We start from the raw sequence: 18,877 nt of genomic DNA on the forward strand, positions 1-18,877 counted from the left end.
CAGGCAGACAGGGCAGGCATCGTGCTGGTTGCTGTCGTGCAAAGAGAAACCGCAACCCTGAGGACAGGGAAGGACAGGGGCGAACAGAAGATTTCAGATTTGCTCGCTTCAGTTTGGAGTCCATTCCAAAACGCAAAGTAAAAGGCTGCACAGGAAAACTGGAAATTAGCGCTCTGCAGGTAGCCTACTCACCAACTGTGTGGTAGAGGCCAACACCAATGGGCAGTTAAGCTAAGTTCAAGTCAGCAGATAACAGAGCTAACTAGCCCAACTCACCAGAGGAGTTCTCAATGAGGTGACGAGCGTAAGAACTGAGAGATAAATGGTAAATGGCGTGTATTTGTATAGCGCTTTACTCGTCCCTCAGGACCCCAAAGCACTTTACATATCCAGTCATCCACCCATTCACACACACATTCACACACTGGTGATGGCAGCTACATTGTAACCACAGCCACCCTGGGGCGCACTGACAGAGGCGAGGCTGCCGGACACTGGCGCCACCGGGCCCTCTGACCACCACCAGTAGGCAACGGGTGAAGTGTCTTGCCCAAGGACACAGCGACCGAGACTGTCCAAGCCGGGGCTCGAACCGGCAACCTTCCGATTACAAGACGAACTCCCAACTCTTGAGCCACGATGATTGTGATGACAGGGTTACATGCGCAAGCAGGGCTGTGCGCATGTCATCACAGGTCATCTGCCTCCCATGTTTCTTATATATAAATATACCACTATTTACTGAGGACCATTTTGGACACCCTATACCAGGGCTGCCCAATCCCAGTCCTCAAGAGCTACTATCCTGCAGCTTTTAGATGCATCCCTACTCCAACACAGCTGAATCACATGGTTTGATTACCTCTTCAGCATGCCATCATGTTTGGCAAAGGCCTGATAACAAGCCATTCATTTGATTCGGGTGTGTGGGAACAAGGATGCATCTAAAAGCTGCAGGACGGTAGCTCTCGAGGACCGGGATTGGGCACCCCTGCCCTATACTGTACTCCACATTGCAAAGTGGATGCATAGCATTACATAAAATGGCCTTGTTTATGATAAGTAAAGGTATATTTCACGCAGTGCACTGATGCAGACTTTAATAGTTTTTTGACATTAGGGCTAGATAGCTAATAGTAGAATATTGAAATTAGTGGATGACCTGCTCTACCACCCCAACCTCACCCCTACATGCTTTGATGCAACTTTAAAGGGCTTTTTCCATAGGACGTCTAACTCTAAAATCACAGACTTATACTTCAAAATTAGCTTTCGTCGTGTTCATACCAATTCCCACTTTGACAGCCACTGGGATACGACCATGCTGCACTACTGAACCTCTGGACTGCACCTGCAAAGAAAGACAGAACGGAAACGTCACTATGAGGGTGTGTTTATGTATATCTGCAATACATCTCAAACGTGTGCACAAAAGTCTTTAGAGAAAAATCATTTAGACTGAAGCTACAAACAGCAATTCTCATGCAGATCACCAAAATCGTGTTTCAATGAACACTGGGTGGGGTCACGTCACAATCCCTTACACGTACCAGATAAAAGAAGTCGAGGACCTCCTGCCCTTTCTCCAGCTCCTCTCCCTGGATGATGTACTGGGCACGCACAGTCGCTTCACTGTCACAGGGCAGCTTACTGCTGGCCTGCATGAGCTTCAGAAAACTACTACTCTTGGAGTAAAACGCTGTGACATGGTGGTGGCTTGCCCTGTAGTTGGGTCTCCTCAAACCATAAACATAATGGTCATGCTCCGTTGTATTTTTTGAACTCGCCTGTTGACAAAGTGAGGTCAAATATCAAATTCCTACTCTTCACATTAGACCAGTGTTTCCCAACCAGTGCGCTGTGAGAAATGATCAGGTGTGCCGTGGAAGATTGTCTGGTTCCATCTGATTAGTACTCCAAGTGATCGCCGTGATGGGCAGAACAATTACATGATCTTCCACAGGACTACAACTACCTGCTCTAATTAAATCTGTTGCCAACTGCCAGCAAAATAGAAGATGAAGAAGAAATTACATAATAGTCGTGCTGTGACTGAGACAGCGCAGCCATAATAGCAATAGACAAATATTTGAAAGAAAAAGTAGACCTGGTCCTGGAGAAACCTCTGACCCAGATGAAGGCCGTAGCATGAGTAGTGGTCAGAAGAAGCAAAAAGGTAACTGGGACAAACCGAGCCAATACCGCTATACCTGATGTGCGGGGAAAATGATCAATATGCTTTTTGTGATATTTTTGCTGCTGGCATGCCGTGTGATTTTTCTAACGTGAAATATGTGCCGTGGCTCCAAAAGGTTTGGAAACACTGGGTTAGACACTTGGAAATAATAAAATATTAAAAAGTAACTAATTTCATGACAATGTAGGCCAGCGTGGGTGTATGATCAGTACGACTGATGTGATCAATCACAGTCTATCGACCTTATAACTGATGAATGTTTAAGTGCAGGCAGCGGCAGCAACCAACCTTCAGATGCACACTGTCCTTCCAAAGAGACGTGCCCAGAGAAAACAAAGCCACGCCATTCACGTCTGTGGTGAGCTCTAGTTTTAGTGTGCTACCAACAAACAAGTACACTGGCTCATTGGCAGCAGGCTTGTTGTCTGGACCAACAACTTTGATCTGTGAACAAGACAGAGTAAGAAGTTGTAACAAGACTCACACATCTCCATAATAATGATTGTTATTGCCCTTGATTAGCTTCCTCTGCATGACTCAAAGCATCCCTAAATACTATTTCATACATCTAGTTACATTGTAACAAATGCAGTGTTACATCGTCCAGATTCTAGAGTCGTCTTAGAATCTTTTGGGCTCCAGGAGAAACACGTCCACCTCACGGTAGGATCAGATGAAAAGCTCATGAATCCTGCTGTGCAATGTCCTGACAGCAGGATGAGTCTGGTTACCTTTCCTTCAAACGGGATGCCAGGCTTGTATGCCTCAGGTACATCCTCGAAGGTGACAGTTCTGATGTCACAGGTGAAGCTGGTCTGCCCGTAGCCTTTAAGAATGACGCCTAGATGATAGTTAGCATACAGATTGCAGGTCATCAGGAATTCGCTGTGCTACCTTGATGAACAGTCGGCTTTTAGTCTGCCTACCTGTGCCATACTCTTCCATCTCAGCAGTCACCTCAAACGTGTCACTGTAGATGTTCTTGTGGAGGAAAAACGCCGTCATGTTCACAGTTTGTGTAGCACATCCACTTTTATCCGTCTAGAAGATCACAGAAAGTGAACACCAAGAAAGTAAAATCAGTGAAAAGGACTGATTGCAGTACAGTTAGCGTCTCTGTTAACATCTGGAACACTCACAGTTAGTTCGTAGGTCTTGCAGAGGTCTTTGTTTTGGGGAGATGAAAACCAGAAGAAACGGATGGCGTTTCTGCAGAACCGTGCCTTCACCGAACCAATAACAGGTTTCCCATACGTGTATCTGTTAAGAAAACATACAAAGATGAGATTTGTTGGAACGAGAACGGCCGGATCATGTTAGTTGTTGCCGGAAACATGACTGGTACAGAGTCTAGCCAGCCTCAGATCTTTCATTTCCTGTAGAGGCTTTGCCCTTTCCCAGCTGGCCACTGTTAATAGTATGAATTATATAAATACTCAAATTCCTCTAGTAAAAAGTACTATTATATCAAAGTACAGACAAAATAAGGAAAACATCATTGCTACAGGCAGTTTGTTGTTCCCACAAATCCAGACCCATCTTTTGTAATAAACGACAATGTTGTTAGCACCAGCGCTGCCCAGCTGCAGTTCTTCACAGTGTGGATTTCCTTGAACCAACACAGACAAGAACACCAGTTTCTGTTCAACTGGGACATTTACTTTCCACAAATCTTCAGTGCTGCCTCCTGATCCAGGACGGTAATCACACTGGGCAGATGAACCTTCACTTCATACTTTGGCAAAACTAGAGCAAAGGAAACAGAGTCAGATCTCCCCGTAGCTGAGAATTTACATAGACTGAGCTCGTAATCATTTCCGGTCTATAAGAGAAGATGCTTCATTTTTTCCCTCCCACCGTATTCTTTGATGTCAAAGCTGTGGGATATTTGTTCTCCCTTGTCTGTCAAGGCAGTGATGGTGTAGCTTCCTTGTACAGCCTCAGGAATCATGGGGTGTGAAAGATCAAGGATGCCGCCAACAACAGATTTATCCAGCCACTGGGCAATGCGATTTGAGCTAGGATCCTACACAGAGTAAAGACAGAGGAGAATTTATTTAGGGATGTCAAATCAAACGAGGCCGTAGCTTCCAGCCTCCAGCTCCTCTGCTGGGGCACACAGAGATGTTTCCAAGCCAGCCACCAGATAATCTGTGCTCTTTGTGGATTGTGGGTCAGCCCTGTGACATGGGGAGAAAAAAAACAACACACACACATGATCCCTCATCTGAGACGGGCATGCCAGAGTGCTTCCTGGAGCCAGGCATGGAAGAAGGACAAGCTCCTGCAGGAGGGACCAGTGCAATCCAAACATCGCCCAAACTGACTGGAGTGACATTTATCTTAACGAGCTCTCGTTTGGAGAAAAGAACCTATTATAGTCCTCCTCCTGATGGTTGCTTGTGTAATTAGGTCTGTGATTCAGAGGTAGCTAAAGTCCTTCTTAGTCTTCACAACAATGCAGCGCAGATATCCAATCTACAACAGACTATTGTAGATTGGATATCTTCTTAAACAGCACCACCCCAGAGAAGAAAAAAAGGGGGGGGGGGGTGCAGGGAGCAGTCTGCACTTTAATTACATGTCATACAGCCCTCCCTCCATCGCCTCATTTCCTGCATCTTTGCCGTTACTCTCACAGAAGGCACAAATGGCAAAATCTTTTCAAAGAGCCAAACAGACATGTCAGCAGTTCCCAGAAGAGATGCCAATTTGAGTGTTTCTTACCTGCAGCGCCACTTCTTTATACTGAAAGGAAAACAGAAGAGTTTACATTTAGTTTATCTGCACACAGAATTAACACAATAAGGACAATTTATTAGAAACATATCAGTAAGGTTTCCTGTTGCAATGACTTTCAAGTCAGTATGCATGTAGGTCCCGGTTCAGATCACACAGCAGAACCCAATTACTCAGCAAGCACATAGCACTGAGTGTCCCGCTGACAGATGTGAAGGCGCCACACCCTGAAACAACACCACCACTGCCAGGTCTTATTTCCTAATTGGACGATAAGAGTCAAACAACACACGTCCCCCTCCACGGCTCATTTATTACCGTGTTCCTCTGTAACACCTTTGGCACACGTGATATTTTGGCCTCAATTATTTCGTTCTTACATCTCCAGAGTGCCGGAAAGAGCAGATGCATAATGGCAGATAAAGTCTCACAATGCCACGTCTTCACTACAGCTGGTGGGAGTTACCACCTTCAAGCTAGCTACTTTCATCATGTGATGCATCTGAACGGATTTCACGTCGACTGCGTGCAGTCGTGTTTTCAGCCTCTCGTCCAAAAACGGAAAAGGCCCTGAGCCGCTATTGATTCAGATGTTTGGGTCAAATGTAGTGTGCGCCAAATGAACTCTGACAGCATGTTTATCACACTACTCCACACAGCGCTCCACACCCACGCTGTCTTCAAAATCAACAAACAGCCTTCCTTTCACCTCCCACTCTCCTGAACCAAAATAGACCTTACTCTTCAGATTCACTGACTGCCTGCTACAAATCACAGCACATTATCAAGTTCGCTGCTTGAAATGACTCCACAAATGGCACAGCGGCACATGATTCTGACAGACGAGAACAAGTGGATAGAAACGTACCACTCGTTCCACAGGGATGAAATTGGCATCCATGGAGACGATCCGGAATTTGACTTTAAAAGAAAGAAAAAAAAATGCATTACTATACTGTATTTTCAGTTATTGCACAAGTGGATAATGAGAGGAAGAAGAAGACAAAGGGAAAACGATCCTGGTGATAGCAGATGGACTAAAAAGAAGCAAAGCAAAGTGTATGCAAGTCTCTCTTTATACTCTAATGAATTAGGGGCACATGTCAGATTCAGTGGGGAAAATGAATAAATCATGTTGATATCTATACTGATACAGACTGGTCACCGTGTTAGGAAAGGATGCCCCATCGTTTGATGGAAATGAGAATCATCAGTCTGCAGACGGCAGAATAAAGAAAAACCCTGAAAATCAAAGTGAATGATGGTGAAGACGAGTTTGTTTTACTGAAATGCAGCAACGGTGCTCAGCACTTTGTGCGACCCCCACGTGCTTGTCTGCATGCCTGACAACATCCCGGAGGATCTCCTCCCACATCCGGACCAGGGAATGACTGAGCTCCTGGACAGTGTGAGTTGCACCTGAAACATGATGTCCCAGAGGTGTTGGTGTTGGATCTCGGTCAGGTGAACGTAGGTGCCAGTCCATGGTATCAGTTCATACTGCCAGGCATTGTTGTGTCCAGTCTAGGGCCTGAGAATGGCTCCTAATGACAGTCAGGATGCTGTCGAGGTCTGTGTGTCCCTCCATGGATACGCCTCCAGTCATGCAGAACAATGTTACAGGCAGCATGTTCTCCACAGCTAGCCCACACCCTTTTACAACTGTCACATGTGCTCAGGCTGAACCTGAAGCTCATCTGGGCACCTGCGGTGGACCTGACAATTATAATACTGGAATACTAATAACACTAGTTCCATAGGTATCAGTAGTGACACTGACCCTAGCCAAATTCAAAACTAGTGGAACAGTCAGAAAAGATGAAGAGGGAAAAACGTCAGTGACCTTCAGCTGTGAAACCTTTCGCCTTTTGGAGTTGGCTCATTGTTGTCCCTGTAGCACACCGGTTGTTGCCTTCATTAACAACCCTGTCTGATACTTAACTGATCAGATCAACACCACTGCCCGAGTTTCAGTGACCTGGAATATGTATCGGAGAAGTCTACGGTTGCTGTTAGCCTTTTTTACACAGAAAAATATATCTTAACATGTATTTGCCTATTGTTGGAGGCAATACATTAAAAACCAAAAAAAACCAAAACATCTTTAAGGATTAGCTACTGATGACGTCACCTCAGCTTGAGCTGAGTGGTTCTGCCATTGGTTACGAAAGATGGATGTGTTGAGGAAAGGCGGGTCTGACTGTGACACAGCCAATGATCTTCCGTTTTGAAATAATAATAATAATAATGGATTGCATTTATATAGCGCTTTTCAAGGCATCCAAAGCGCTTTACAACTCCATTATTCATTCACTCACATTCACACACTGGTGGAGGCAGCTACAGTTGTAGCCACAGCTGCCCTGGGGCAGACTGGCAGAAGCGAGGCTGCCGGGCACTGGCGCCATCTGCCCGTCTGGCCAACACCAGTAGGCGGTCTCTCCCAAGGACACAACGACCAGGACAGAGAGCCCGGGGATCGAACCGGCGACCTTCCGGTTACAGACGCGCTTCCCAACCCCCTGCTCCACGGTCGCCCCCCAAATGTGGTATGACTAAGGCTACGTTCACTCTGCAGGTCTTGATGCTCAATTCCGATTTTTTGATCAAATGCGATTTTTTTTGTCTGCTCGTTCACACTACAAATAAAATGCGACAGCAAACGCGCTCTAGTGTGAACGCTCAAAGCGGCCGCATGCGCAAAAGCAGACGTCACGCACAACGCGCTCTTGTTTAGACCCAGAGCAACAGTATTTTGACTGTTTCGGACTTTACGTTTCCCAATTTTGCTCTAAGTTATAAAGTTATTTTGTTATTTACATTTGGCCTAATAATTCGGATACGGGTCGCATAGGGTCAAAAAAGTCGGATTTGATGCGCTTTCGCCTGCACTGTGAACGTAGCTTTTGATTTCCAAAACAGACTAAATTTATTGCCACCTGGTGGCCGTCAGACAGAATGCAGGTTTAAGGCTCTTCTGCATCGGGTTCATCTGACGCTGCAGCTACATCCATGTTTTATTCCACGTGCGATTTGGCGAGCGTGGCTTAGCTGGCCAAATAATACCAACTGAAAGCCGATTTCACAGTGACACGGTAAAGTGTAATGTTACTTCTGATTGGATCACCTGTGTCTGCAAATGGAAAGCATGAGACAGATTGATTTAGGTAAAAATATATATGTTACAGTATTCTTGTGGTTATAGCTTTGAACTTGTTTATAGAAGCTGACTGACAAGCTCATTTTGTTGAGACTGACACCAGTTTATAAACTGTTATATGGGTCAAATTCATTTTTGATTTTTACTCGTGAAACATAACGTCGTCGTGAGTCCTTACTGAAACACTATGGCAATGCTATTAAAAAATAAACTTGTTTTACTGTCATAAGGAGTTGCAGAATACCCAAAAAAGTTAAACTCCACTAGATCATCTTATCTTAATCAGACTTAAAAAAAATGGTAAATGGCCTGTATTTATATAGCGCCTTACTAGTCCCTAAGGACCCCAAAGCGCTTTACATATCCAGTCATCCACCCATTCACACACACATTCACACACTTAGACACACAGACTTATTCAGGAGTTAGCAGCCTGCACTAGCACTCGACGGCACTAAGTGGTCAAATAAACTCCTTTTCTCTTCACCCACTCAGCGTGTAGGCCTTTCCTACTTTAAATATAAACAGCCTCTCTCTAGGAAAGCACTCTTCTTCTGTGCACTGAACAGACAACAACCCTCAAGTTATCAAGTTATTAAGTGGTGGCTCAGCATTATGCAGATATATCAGACCAAAAATGTGCAAGCACAGCAGAATGGGTAAGCAGTGCAGACGAGACGGCGCTGCAGTAGCGTATCGCTCCTTCTACAACACAACAGCTCCAACACCTCCACACTCACTCCACCTACCAGTCTGTCCAGGTTTGTAGATGGGCTTATCAGTCCGGACGATGTGGATGAAAGTTGGAGGCTCGATGACGACTTTGGTATGCTTGCTCGTCAGATTTTTTTCATGGAAAATATTGACATAAACTGTTGCCACAATTCGGCTGCGTACTGCAGGGACCTGCAACACCAGCAAACACACATTTGTCAGAGATGGAAAACGTTTCATGCAGAGCACAATCTGTACTTTTCCTCCACAGCACTGTGTAACAGTCTTCACACACACCCAAAGAAATGATTTATTTTTGAGTAACAAACAGCCAAGATATAGTTTTAAATTGTTTTGTTTGTTTTTGCCAGTTTAGCCTTTTTATGTAGACTACATTGGTTCGTCCCAGGTGTTACTCTCCTTTTCATGCATGAATGAGTCAGAGGTTAGAATAAAGTGAAAAACTAAATAAAACACATTCCACTGAAAATGGCAGGTACACAGCGTGGACTGCAAATGGGTGAAAGTGCAGCCAAACACATTGAAAGACTTTCAGAAAGTCTGAAGAACTAATGCTGAAAACCACTTTAAAAAGTGACAGTGTTGGCCCGCTTCCTTGGACACAAAATGTGTGGCAGCTCATGACTTTTGCATTAAACGTGTCATAAAAAGCCATCTGAGCTGTGCTGCTCTTAGGGAACAATGTTGCACACAGTTAATTATGAAATGCTGTCACACTTGTGCACGTTTTCACTTGTTAATGCTGCTGTTACATAACAAGGACCAGAACCACTTCCACACATGTCAAAAAGACTGTTGTGTTCAGATGTGTGTTGTGAGACTGAGCGCAGGGTTGGCTTCCAGAGGAATGCAGGTACATAGCTAGCCTCTGGCAGAAAGCAGTCTTTGTGCCTAGAGACAAAAACCAGTCCTGCAACAGGGCCAAATAGCAGGAACAAAGTGAAACTAAGCGCGACTGTCACAGAGGCTATTTGGGTCGGCGGGTCGTTCCACATCAATATGGAGCAAGGCCTGCAAGTTGCATAACAGCAAGCAGAGGTGTGACATAAAGCAGAGCTGCAATTTGCAGAGAACCCACTGAGGTTGGCAGTCTCAGTCATGGCGCCGGGAGGATAATTAGGTCCAAACTTGTGCCAAGATTTAAGCCATTAGCTTAATGGATGGTGATAGGAATTCTGCTTGGAAACCACGCTGGTGCATTTACTGTCTACAAACAACACAACACAAAGCTTTTTGTTTTGTTTTTAAAAAGTGAAATACTGTAAATACCGCGAATCATTGTTCACGATTAGTCATGCTGGAGGTACATCATCGAAAAACAGCTGCAATTCAGCCAGAGGACGTTCTGAAGACAGTATTTAATGAATCAGAGTGAATATTTGTTTACAGCAGCTGTGTAGGAAATGAAGAGAACACTTATTACTGTAAAAGGAAGCTGGTTTCATGGATAAAACACTAGGAGCTAGAGCTGATTGGTCCGTGTGTGATTTACACTCTGGCGTGATGGCGTGGGATAACCACCAAGCAGATTTCATTCACAAACAGAAACTTCCATGTGGTTAGTGCTACAATTAAAATTTCAATCGCTTTATATCGAAAACATAATGAAATGTTCCAGAAGAAAAAAGTTTACCCAGTGAAATATGTATTTCTGGGCTATGGTCTAATAGGACCCCACTCATCCTGAACTATCCCCCACATGAAACTGGAAGTGTGGAGAGTGGGAGTCTGAGTATTCACAAGCTCTTTTGTGCTTTTCTTGGATCTGACCTGGAAGTTTAGGCAGCGGTAGAAGTCCTCATTTACTTGCTCATCTAAGATTGTGACAGAGCCCTCAGTGAGGCCGATGACCATGCGCACAGGCCCAGTCAGGCCGTGAATTTGGGCACACAGGGTCTCCTGTTTCCCTGCAGTCACACGCGAACTCACAGTCACTGCATAAATCCTGCAAGGAGAAGAAGAAAGTACCCTCATTAAAAACAACCCAAACTGTCAGCACTCGTTTAAGTGAAAAGCTAGGAGAAAAACAGTGCCAAGCATTAAAAAGTACAGCCCAGCTCCATGTTAAACACACGTTTGATTTAGAGAGATAACCGCTAATGTTTAAAAAGCACAAACTTCTAGCGTGTTGCTACAGCTAGCTGATAAATGGTCCAGTTAAAGAACTAAATGAGTGTGGCGCAGGGTTAAATCCTACAACCATCATCTGTGTCTTTGTTTCAAGGTGAAAGAGTCTGATTTAACCTCAAACAAAACCAGTTTCTTGTGCTCCAATATAAAAGTTAACACCCTGCATGTGAATTATGTAGCTTCTAAGAGAAGGAGTGTGCTAACAAGCTGCTACATGAGAAGTTAAAAGCATCCGATTACAGCAACACACTGAAATTCAGTGAGCGACTCATTCTGTCACAGATGTTTGTCAAAGCACACTACACGGCCAGGTGACTGGAAGCACTACTGGAAAACACCATCAAACGTTAAAAGGATGCAATTTACTTTTTCTGGAGGGAACCAGAGTTATGCTATAGTTCTGATTTGGCCTGCAAAAAGACAGGAAGACAGGACAAAAGACACTATGCTGAAATAGAGAATGGTGTGTGAACACACAGTAAATGAAAAAGGGTGAATGAAGGAAAGTGACTGTAAGTTAAAGCATCAGTTTTTATTTTAAAATCCACTGTGGTGGTAGAGAGAGGCAAATGTATCCAAAACATCAGTCATCTTCCAAACATTTATGGACCTAACTGTATGTAACAGAAATACTCCCCATTATGAATTTCTTCTTAATGTACCTGCTTGTGCACAACACATATAGTCTACAGAAACTGTGTGCACAGTATTTTTATTTCAGCCCTGGAATCAAAAGGGAAGCAGAGTTCCAGTAACTCCTGTATCCCCATGCCATCCTTCCTGCACAGCGGACATATTCATCCAAATAACCACACAAGGCCCATATAAGTTACATGTGCAAATGAACATTGGAAAACATCAGCAACAGCCATGATATCAGCTTCTAACGAAGCACTCTGCTGGATTCTCTGTGTCGACGCTGCTTGGCACACAGGGGCCTGCTGCTGCCAATGAGAAATAAAGGACGCATTTAATTGCGTTTTGGGTGGTGCTGCTGAGAATATTGATGCTGTTTTTGCCAGGGAGAAAGTTGCACAATGATGAAAAGTCATTTGACTCCCAGTGTAAACTATGAAAGGCATGCGAGCCATGATGATTAAAGTTTAGAGCAAGCAAAAAAAGTCAGGGTGGAAAATGTTATTCGGCCTTCCAGTACCATGGAAATCATGTCCCATTTACACGCTACTCAGGTAAAGCCGAGAGCAGGTTATTAATCAAATGCTGGTAAGTTGTAGCAGATGGGACATGCGCGTACGCACGCACGCGCACACACACACACACACACACACATAGTCTTTGCTCATTGCATAACACTGTCCTGTGGCCACACACTGGACTTTCTGCCTCACCAGTGGAATGTGCAGGTTTTTCGTGATTACACCAGAATCGAGTGACAAATACATGATGACGCTGCGCGTGACATTTTTTTAAAAATAAAGTTTTTCCAACACCACCTCGTGCAACTATTTGGACGCGTCTTGGCGCGAGGGGCAAGCCAAACTTTAGCACAATGACATGCATGAGTTTCGTTAGAAATATACGTTTACTTACGTGTCGTTGAGCAAGGCCGATGCTTGCACGAGAGCTGATGAGAGTATGACAGCAAACAGCTGAAGGACATGTGCCATAGCTGCAGAGGAGAGTCGGTGCTTTGCGAGCAGCGACACGAGCGGAGCGAACCGGACTGCACCGGAGGAGGAGGACGGACTTACAACCCCAGGGCCCGGACCCAGAGAGAGAGAGAGAGGGGGAGACACCGAGGGATGTGCGTGGTACCAAGTAGCTGTAAGAGAGGGGGTCTGCTACAGTGATTTGCTGTTTTTACTGCAAACACCGCCACCCCCTCTTTCCGAGTCACTCCCCCCAACCTCGTTGGACCTTTGCAGCCGCCTCCCTGTTCCCGAAAGACTCCCAAAAGTCTAATTACACGCGCACACACACAGAGTCCTGCCTGCGGACAGTGTCTGCTGCTCGAGTTTCTGAAGAATTTCAGGAAAGCCCAGTGGGGCTGAGACGAGAGTGGGTGGAGAGGTCTGATACAGTCGAGATGACCCTGCACTTTGAGCACCTGTTGGCCAATAACAGTCAACGGGGCTTTGAAAACAACAAAGATAAGGCAGGGGCTCTGTGGACCTTAACTGTGTCCCCCAAAGCCTGCAGCTTTTCAGAGTTTTAGCATTTAGCGTTTCCCCCTAGAAACACTAAACACAAGAATTACAAATGTCCTCGTGCACTACCTTCACATGCAGGAGATATGAAGTTTTCTCAAATGATGAGAGCAATATTAAGCCCAATCCAATGTTTACCACCAGCAAACTCTTTAATCCCACTCAGCCTAATTGTTGTGCCCTGTCTCGTTTGTTTGTTTGCTTGGATGATAAGATCAGTGGTATCAGGTCACAGTTCAAGCCCGGAGCCTGTCAGCCTGGCCGAGGGTCTCAGTTCTGTTCTTTGACTTTTATCTGATTTTCATGACAGATCTCCTTGATATCCACATTTCTAGCTGACATTATTCCTAAAGCATTTCTACCTCCCACTGGCTTCTGACTAATGTCAGTCAGTCTCTCTCATTTGATTTCAAATCACTTTACAGCCAGAGCTGTCCCCGGACTGTTAAAGGGAAATAATATATTTGATAAATTCCAGTCTCGTTGTTGACAGAATGATAACACAGAAACAAGATTACTAATGTTATTCTTATTCACTTAGATAAAGGTGAAAATGGAATTTTAGATTTATTTGATTCATCAGCAGCTGTTGACACCATTAATCATGTCATTCTTATTGAGAAAATATGGACCTGTGTTTGTATCTGTGTAATTGCACTGAAAAAGTTTTCATCAAACCTTCAGTCCAGTTTTATTTATACAGCACCAAATCACAACATCAGTCGCCTTAAGACACCTTTCACTGTAGGTCGACCCTACAATAATACATTCAGAGAAAAACCCAACAACCACATGACCCCCTATGAGCAAGCACTTTGGCGACAGTGGGAAGGAAAAACTCCCTTTTAACAGGAAGAAACCTCCAGCAGAACCAGGCTCAGGGAGGGGCGGGGCCATCTGCTGCGACCGGTTGGGGTGAGAGAAGGAAGACAGGATAAAGACATGCTGTGGAAGAGAGACAGAGGTTAATAACAGATATGATTCAATGCAGAGAGGTCTGTTAATACATAGTGAGTGAACAAGAAACACCCAGTGCGTCATGGGAATCCCCGGCAGCCTAACTAAGGGAGGATTCAGGGTCACCTGGTCCAGCCCTAAGTCTATGCTTTAGCAAAAAGGAAAGTTTGAAGCCTGATCTTGAAAGTAGAGGTGGATAAGCAAATACATCTAAAAGTTAAAAGTACTGAGGCATATGTCCATAAACCATACCATAAAGTCCTCTGAGACAGGATATTTCTAATTTTAGCTACGGCCAGGATGTCTACTGAGGCATGAGATGGTATCTCGCCCCTGCAGAGGCTGCATATGTAGTCTAATTCCTTCAGGATGGCACATCAATATGTGCCATTACCAGTGTTGGGGAGTAACGGAATACATGTACCGCCGTTACGTATTTAAAATACAAAATATGAGTAACTGTATTCCGTTACAGTTACCGTTTAAAAAGGTGGTATTCAGAATACAGTTACTTTGTTGAAATAAATGGATTACACTGCAGTACTTTCCTGTTTCATATTGTCGCGGGTCAGGACTGTTTGGGTTTTGTTTGACAGCTACGTTCTGTAGTTCCAGGCGGCAGCGTTACGGTTGCCATGGTTACAGAGTGATGCTCTCGCTCTGAGTGTTTCCTGGGTGAGAGAGCGCATTTTTGTTGTTGTTGTGCTAAGCTAATAGGCAGAATGCAGAATGCAGCATCATAGGCAGTGTAGTCCGTGCTGCAGGGAGAATGGACTGCCATACCCGTTATGGGTCTGTGAGCGCGAGGAGGGAGAAAAAGGGGAGTGGAAAGGTACGAGTTGTCATCGAGCAGAAACGGGAGCTGGAAGCATGTAAATATAATAATAACCACTGCAGCCAAGAAGAGTGCCTGATGAGCCCAGTTGTAAGTAAGCTATTAAGACTCGACTGTACACCGTGTTCGTGTTTTCCTCTGAAACAATAAGTTCTGTTGCAGCAGCCTTTCAACGCCTCTCTCTGTCTCTCGCAAGAAAAGTTGACCCACACAACAAAGTAAAGCTAGTTTTCAGCTACGAGCCGACAGGGACCCCGCCGTATTGGTTAGAGGTCCCTTTAATACAGTTCGGAGTCGCGGACCTTCAGTAATAACAGTAATAAATCACACAGCAATAGTACATTCACGTTGTTGTAAAAAGCATGATAATATATTAAGTAATCCAAAGTATTCAGAATACGTTACTCTCATTGAGTAACGTAACGGAATACGTTACAGAATACATTTTGGGGCATGTATTCTGTAATCTGTAATGGAATACATTTTAAAAGTAACCTTCCCAACACTGGCCATTACCAGAAGGTTTGCTGTGTTTCCCAGCACAGTCTGAAGATCATGGAGGAGATTCCAGGAGATAGACAGTTACTCTACGAGAGCTTTAGAGAGAGAGGTCCTTCACCATCTGCAGGACTAGTATCTGCACCTTTGTGTAAGGAGGAACAGGACCAGCACAGAGATACGAAATGACCTCCAGCAGGATGCTGGTGTGAATGTCTCTGACCATACAATCAGAAACAGACTTCATGAGGGTGGCCTGAGAGCTCAACATCTAGTGGGCTCTGTGCTCACTGCCTGGCACCGTGGAGCCTGATTAGCATTTGCCATAGAATACCTGGAATGCCATATTCACCACAGGTGTCCTGTGGTTTTTACAGATGAGAGCAGGTTCACCCCAGCACATGTGACAGACGTGAAAGGTTCCGGAGAAGCCGTGGATGACGTTTTTCTGCCTATAACATTGTTCAGCATGACTGATTTGGTGGTGGGTCAGTGATGGTCTGGGGAAGCAAATCCATAGAGGGGCACACAGACCTCTACAGGCTAGGCAACGGCACCCTGACTGCCATTTAAGTATCAGAATGAAATCCTTTAAACCCAGTATAGCATGTTGAATTCATCTGTATTTAATGCCTTTCTAATGTTGGTGTTCTATATTGTTTTTGTTATTTCAACATGTATTTTACTTTTAGTATTTCTATTTTGTATCAACCCAAGTGTCAATATAGTCACTGGCCCCAGATACTTTTTAATGTTCTTAATCCTTTTTGCTCCACGTGATAATGCTGGAGCTGTACCTTCACCAAGTACGTGTGATGACTTTTTGGCATTTTTATCCACAAGGTTTTGGCTATTAGGTTCCTCCTATGTGCTCAGCTATCTTAGAGCAGTTTGTGTCTGTCTCCCTGAACGAATTGTCTGTGGTAGTTTGTCACCTAAGATCATCACACTGCCCATCAGATTATCTTCCCCAAAGTCTGCTAAAAAATACTGTCAGGCCTTTTATCCGGAGATTAATCAACACTTCCCTTGCTACAGGCTGTGTCCCATCATGCTTTAAACAAGCTATAGTTCAGCCTCTTCTTAAAAAACACAATCTGGACCCAACTGTTCTGTCCAATTACTGGCCAATCTCAAAGCTTCCCTTTCTTTCTAAAGTTCTGGAGAAAGTGGTCTATTTACAGTTGCAGGCCCACCTTGATCTTAATCAGATTTCTGAAAAATTTCAATCCAGTTTTAAATCACTACACAGCACTGAGACAGCACTTTGAAGGGTTTTTAATGATACTCTTTTAACTCTGGACTCTGGCAGCCCTGCTGCCCTCTTCTTGTTGGACTTGTCAGCAGCCTTTGACACAGTCGACCACAACATCCTGTTATCACGGCTGGAATCATATGCTGGCCTAAAAGGGTCTGCTCTCCAGTGGTTTTGTCTTATTTATCTGGAGGGATTTTTTATGTCAACATGGGCCCTCACAGCTCCAAAATAGCCCCTCTTAATTATGGTGTATCTCAAGGCTCGATTTTGGGTTCTGCCTTGTTTGCACTGTATGTGTTGCCACTGGGGTCTATTTTCTCACAGTACAACCTTTCATTCCACTGTTTTGCAGATGACTTGCAGATCTACCTTTCTTTAAAAGCAGGGAGACACTCGCTTCAGCTATTATTACGCTGCCTGGATGACAAAAAACAGTGGGTGTCTTTAAATTTCGTTAAAATAAATGAAGACAAAACAGAGGTTGCCGTTTTTGGTAACTTCGTTAATAATCACATTGACAGTGCTCTGGGCCCATTATCTTCCTATTGTAAGACCAATGTAAAAAACCTCGGTGTGCACCTTGATGGTTCCTTCAAACTGTGTAAGCAGGTGAGCACAGTAGTCCAATCCAGCTTTCTTCATTTAAGACAGCTAGCCATGGTTAAGCCATACCTTCCAGCTAATGTCTTTGAATGTGTTAGTCATCTGTTCATTACGTGCAGACTGCGCTACTGCAATTCTGTGTACTTTGGTCTGGACCAGGCCTCTCTTTATCGTCTCCAGTTGGTCCAAAATGCAGCTCCTCATCTGCTAATTGGCACTAAACGTTAGGAGCATATAACCCCAGTTTTACCATCTCTGCACTGGCTTCCTGTCTCCTACAGGATCTAAAATAAACCTTTACTTTCTGATTTTAAGTCACTTAACGAGCAAGCTCCTAACCTGTCTGAGCTCCTATTTATTTATGCCCCAGAAAGAACTGTGAGGTCCAGGTCAAAACTAACCTCAGCTATTCCACGGACTAAACTTAAGTCTCATGATGACAGAGCCTTCTGTGGCAGGTCCCAGACTTTGGAATAGTGCTCCTCTTAACATTAGATCTGCACAAACACTCGAACATTTTCAATCGTTCCTAAAGACACATTTTTAAGGTCTGGCTTTTAACACCCAACATTTTGGTTTTAACAGCCTTAGTTGTTGTTGTTTTTGTTGACTTATTTCATTTACTTATTTGTTTTTTCTATATTTTATTGCATCATTGTTTTGCATGTTATTTGTTTTAGTGGCATTTTACATTGTTAAGCACTTTGTGCAGCATGGACTGTTTGGAAATGTGCTATATAAATAAACTTGACCTTGACTGTTTGTATTTTATGTTCAGCACTTTGGTCAGTGCTCGTGACAAATAAACAATCTTGAATCTTCAATTAATCTTATTATTATAAGCCCATCCATCCATCCAACCAGCCATCCATCCATTTTCTTCCACTTATCCAGGGCCGGGTCACGGGGGCAGCAGCCTAAGCATAGAAGCCCAGACCTCCTTCTCCCCAACCACCTCCTCCAGCTCGTCCAGGGGAACACCCAGGCGTTCGCAGACCATCCGAGAGATATAGTCTCTCCAGTGTGTCCTGGGTCTGCCCTGGGGCCTCCTCCCGGTGGGACATACCTGGAACACCTCAGGAGGCATCCTTGTCAGATGCCCAAACCACCCACCCTTCGGAGGAAGCTCATTTCCACCGCTTGTATCTGCAATCTCTTTCTTTCGGTCACTACCCACAGCTCGTGACCATAGGTAAGGGTAGGGACGTAGATCGACCGGGAAATTAAGAGCTTCGTTTTTACACTCAGCTCTCTCTTCAACACAACAGACCGGTAGAGCGTCTGCACCAATCCGTCTGTCGATTTCTCGCGCCCTTCTCCCGTCACTTGTGAACAAGACCCTGAGATACTTAAACTCTTCCACCTGGGGCAGGAACTCGTCCCCGACCCAGAGTTGGCACTCCACCCTTTTCCGGCTGAGGACCATGGCCTCAGATTTGGAGGTACTGATTCCCACCGCTTTACACTCGGCTGCAAACCGTTCTAGTGCGAGGTGGAGGCCATCACCTGATGAAGCCAACAGAACCACATCATCTACGAAAAGCAGAGATGAGATTCTGAGACCACCCAAGTGAAAGCCTTCCATCACTTGGCTACG

General features: G+C 44.6%; 1 protein-coding gene across 1 annotated transcript in view; it reads right to left on the reverse strand.

The window, feature by feature from the left end:
• The window catches only part of a2m1 (alpha-2-macroglobulin 1), a 65,221-nt gene extending 52,275 nt beyond the window's left edge, over nt 1–12,946 (reverse strand). Inside the window, exons 1-13 of the mRNA XM_086260499.1 lie at nt 12,513–12,946; nt 10,602–10,776; nt 8,846–9,002; nt 5,805–5,857; nt 4,925–4,945; nt 4,055–4,223; nt 3,859–3,943; nt 3,337–3,457; nt 3,124–3,238; nt 2,929–3,038; nt 2,486–2,641; nt 1,551–1,787; nt 1,288–1,351 (exon numbers count right to left, since the gene is read on the reverse strand). Coding sequence (XP_086116625.1) covers nt 1,288–1,351; nt 1,551–1,787; nt 2,486–2,641; nt 2,929–3,038; nt 3,124–3,238; nt 3,337–3,457; nt 3,859–3,943; nt 4,055–4,223; nt 4,925–4,945; nt 5,805–5,857; nt 8,846–9,002; nt 10,602–10,776; nt 12,513–12,589 — 1,540 coding nt within the window. The 5' untranslated portion in view covers nt 12,590–12,946. The remainder of the gene's footprint in view (nt 1–1,287; nt 1,352–1,550; nt 1,788–2,485; nt 2,642–2,928; nt 3,039–3,123; nt 3,239–3,336; nt 3,458–3,858; nt 3,944–4,054; nt 4,224–4,924; nt 4,946–5,804; nt 5,858–8,845; nt 9,003–10,601; nt 10,777–12,512) is intronic.
• Between the last annotated feature and the right edge of the window lie 5,931 nt (nt 12,947–18,877).

The sequence above is a fragment of the Aulonocara sp. 'chitande type north' Nkhata Bay genome, linkage group LG14 (assembly GCF_057382095.1).
Source record: "Aulonocara sp. 'chitande type north' Nkhata Bay isolate Kocher_YH1m ecotype deep benthic linkage group LG14, A_spYH_male_GT1.1, whole genome shotgun sequence".
NCBI lineage: Eukaryota > Metazoa > Chordata > Actinopteri > Cichliformes > Cichlidae > Aulonocara > Aulonocara sp. 'chitande type north' Nkhata Bay.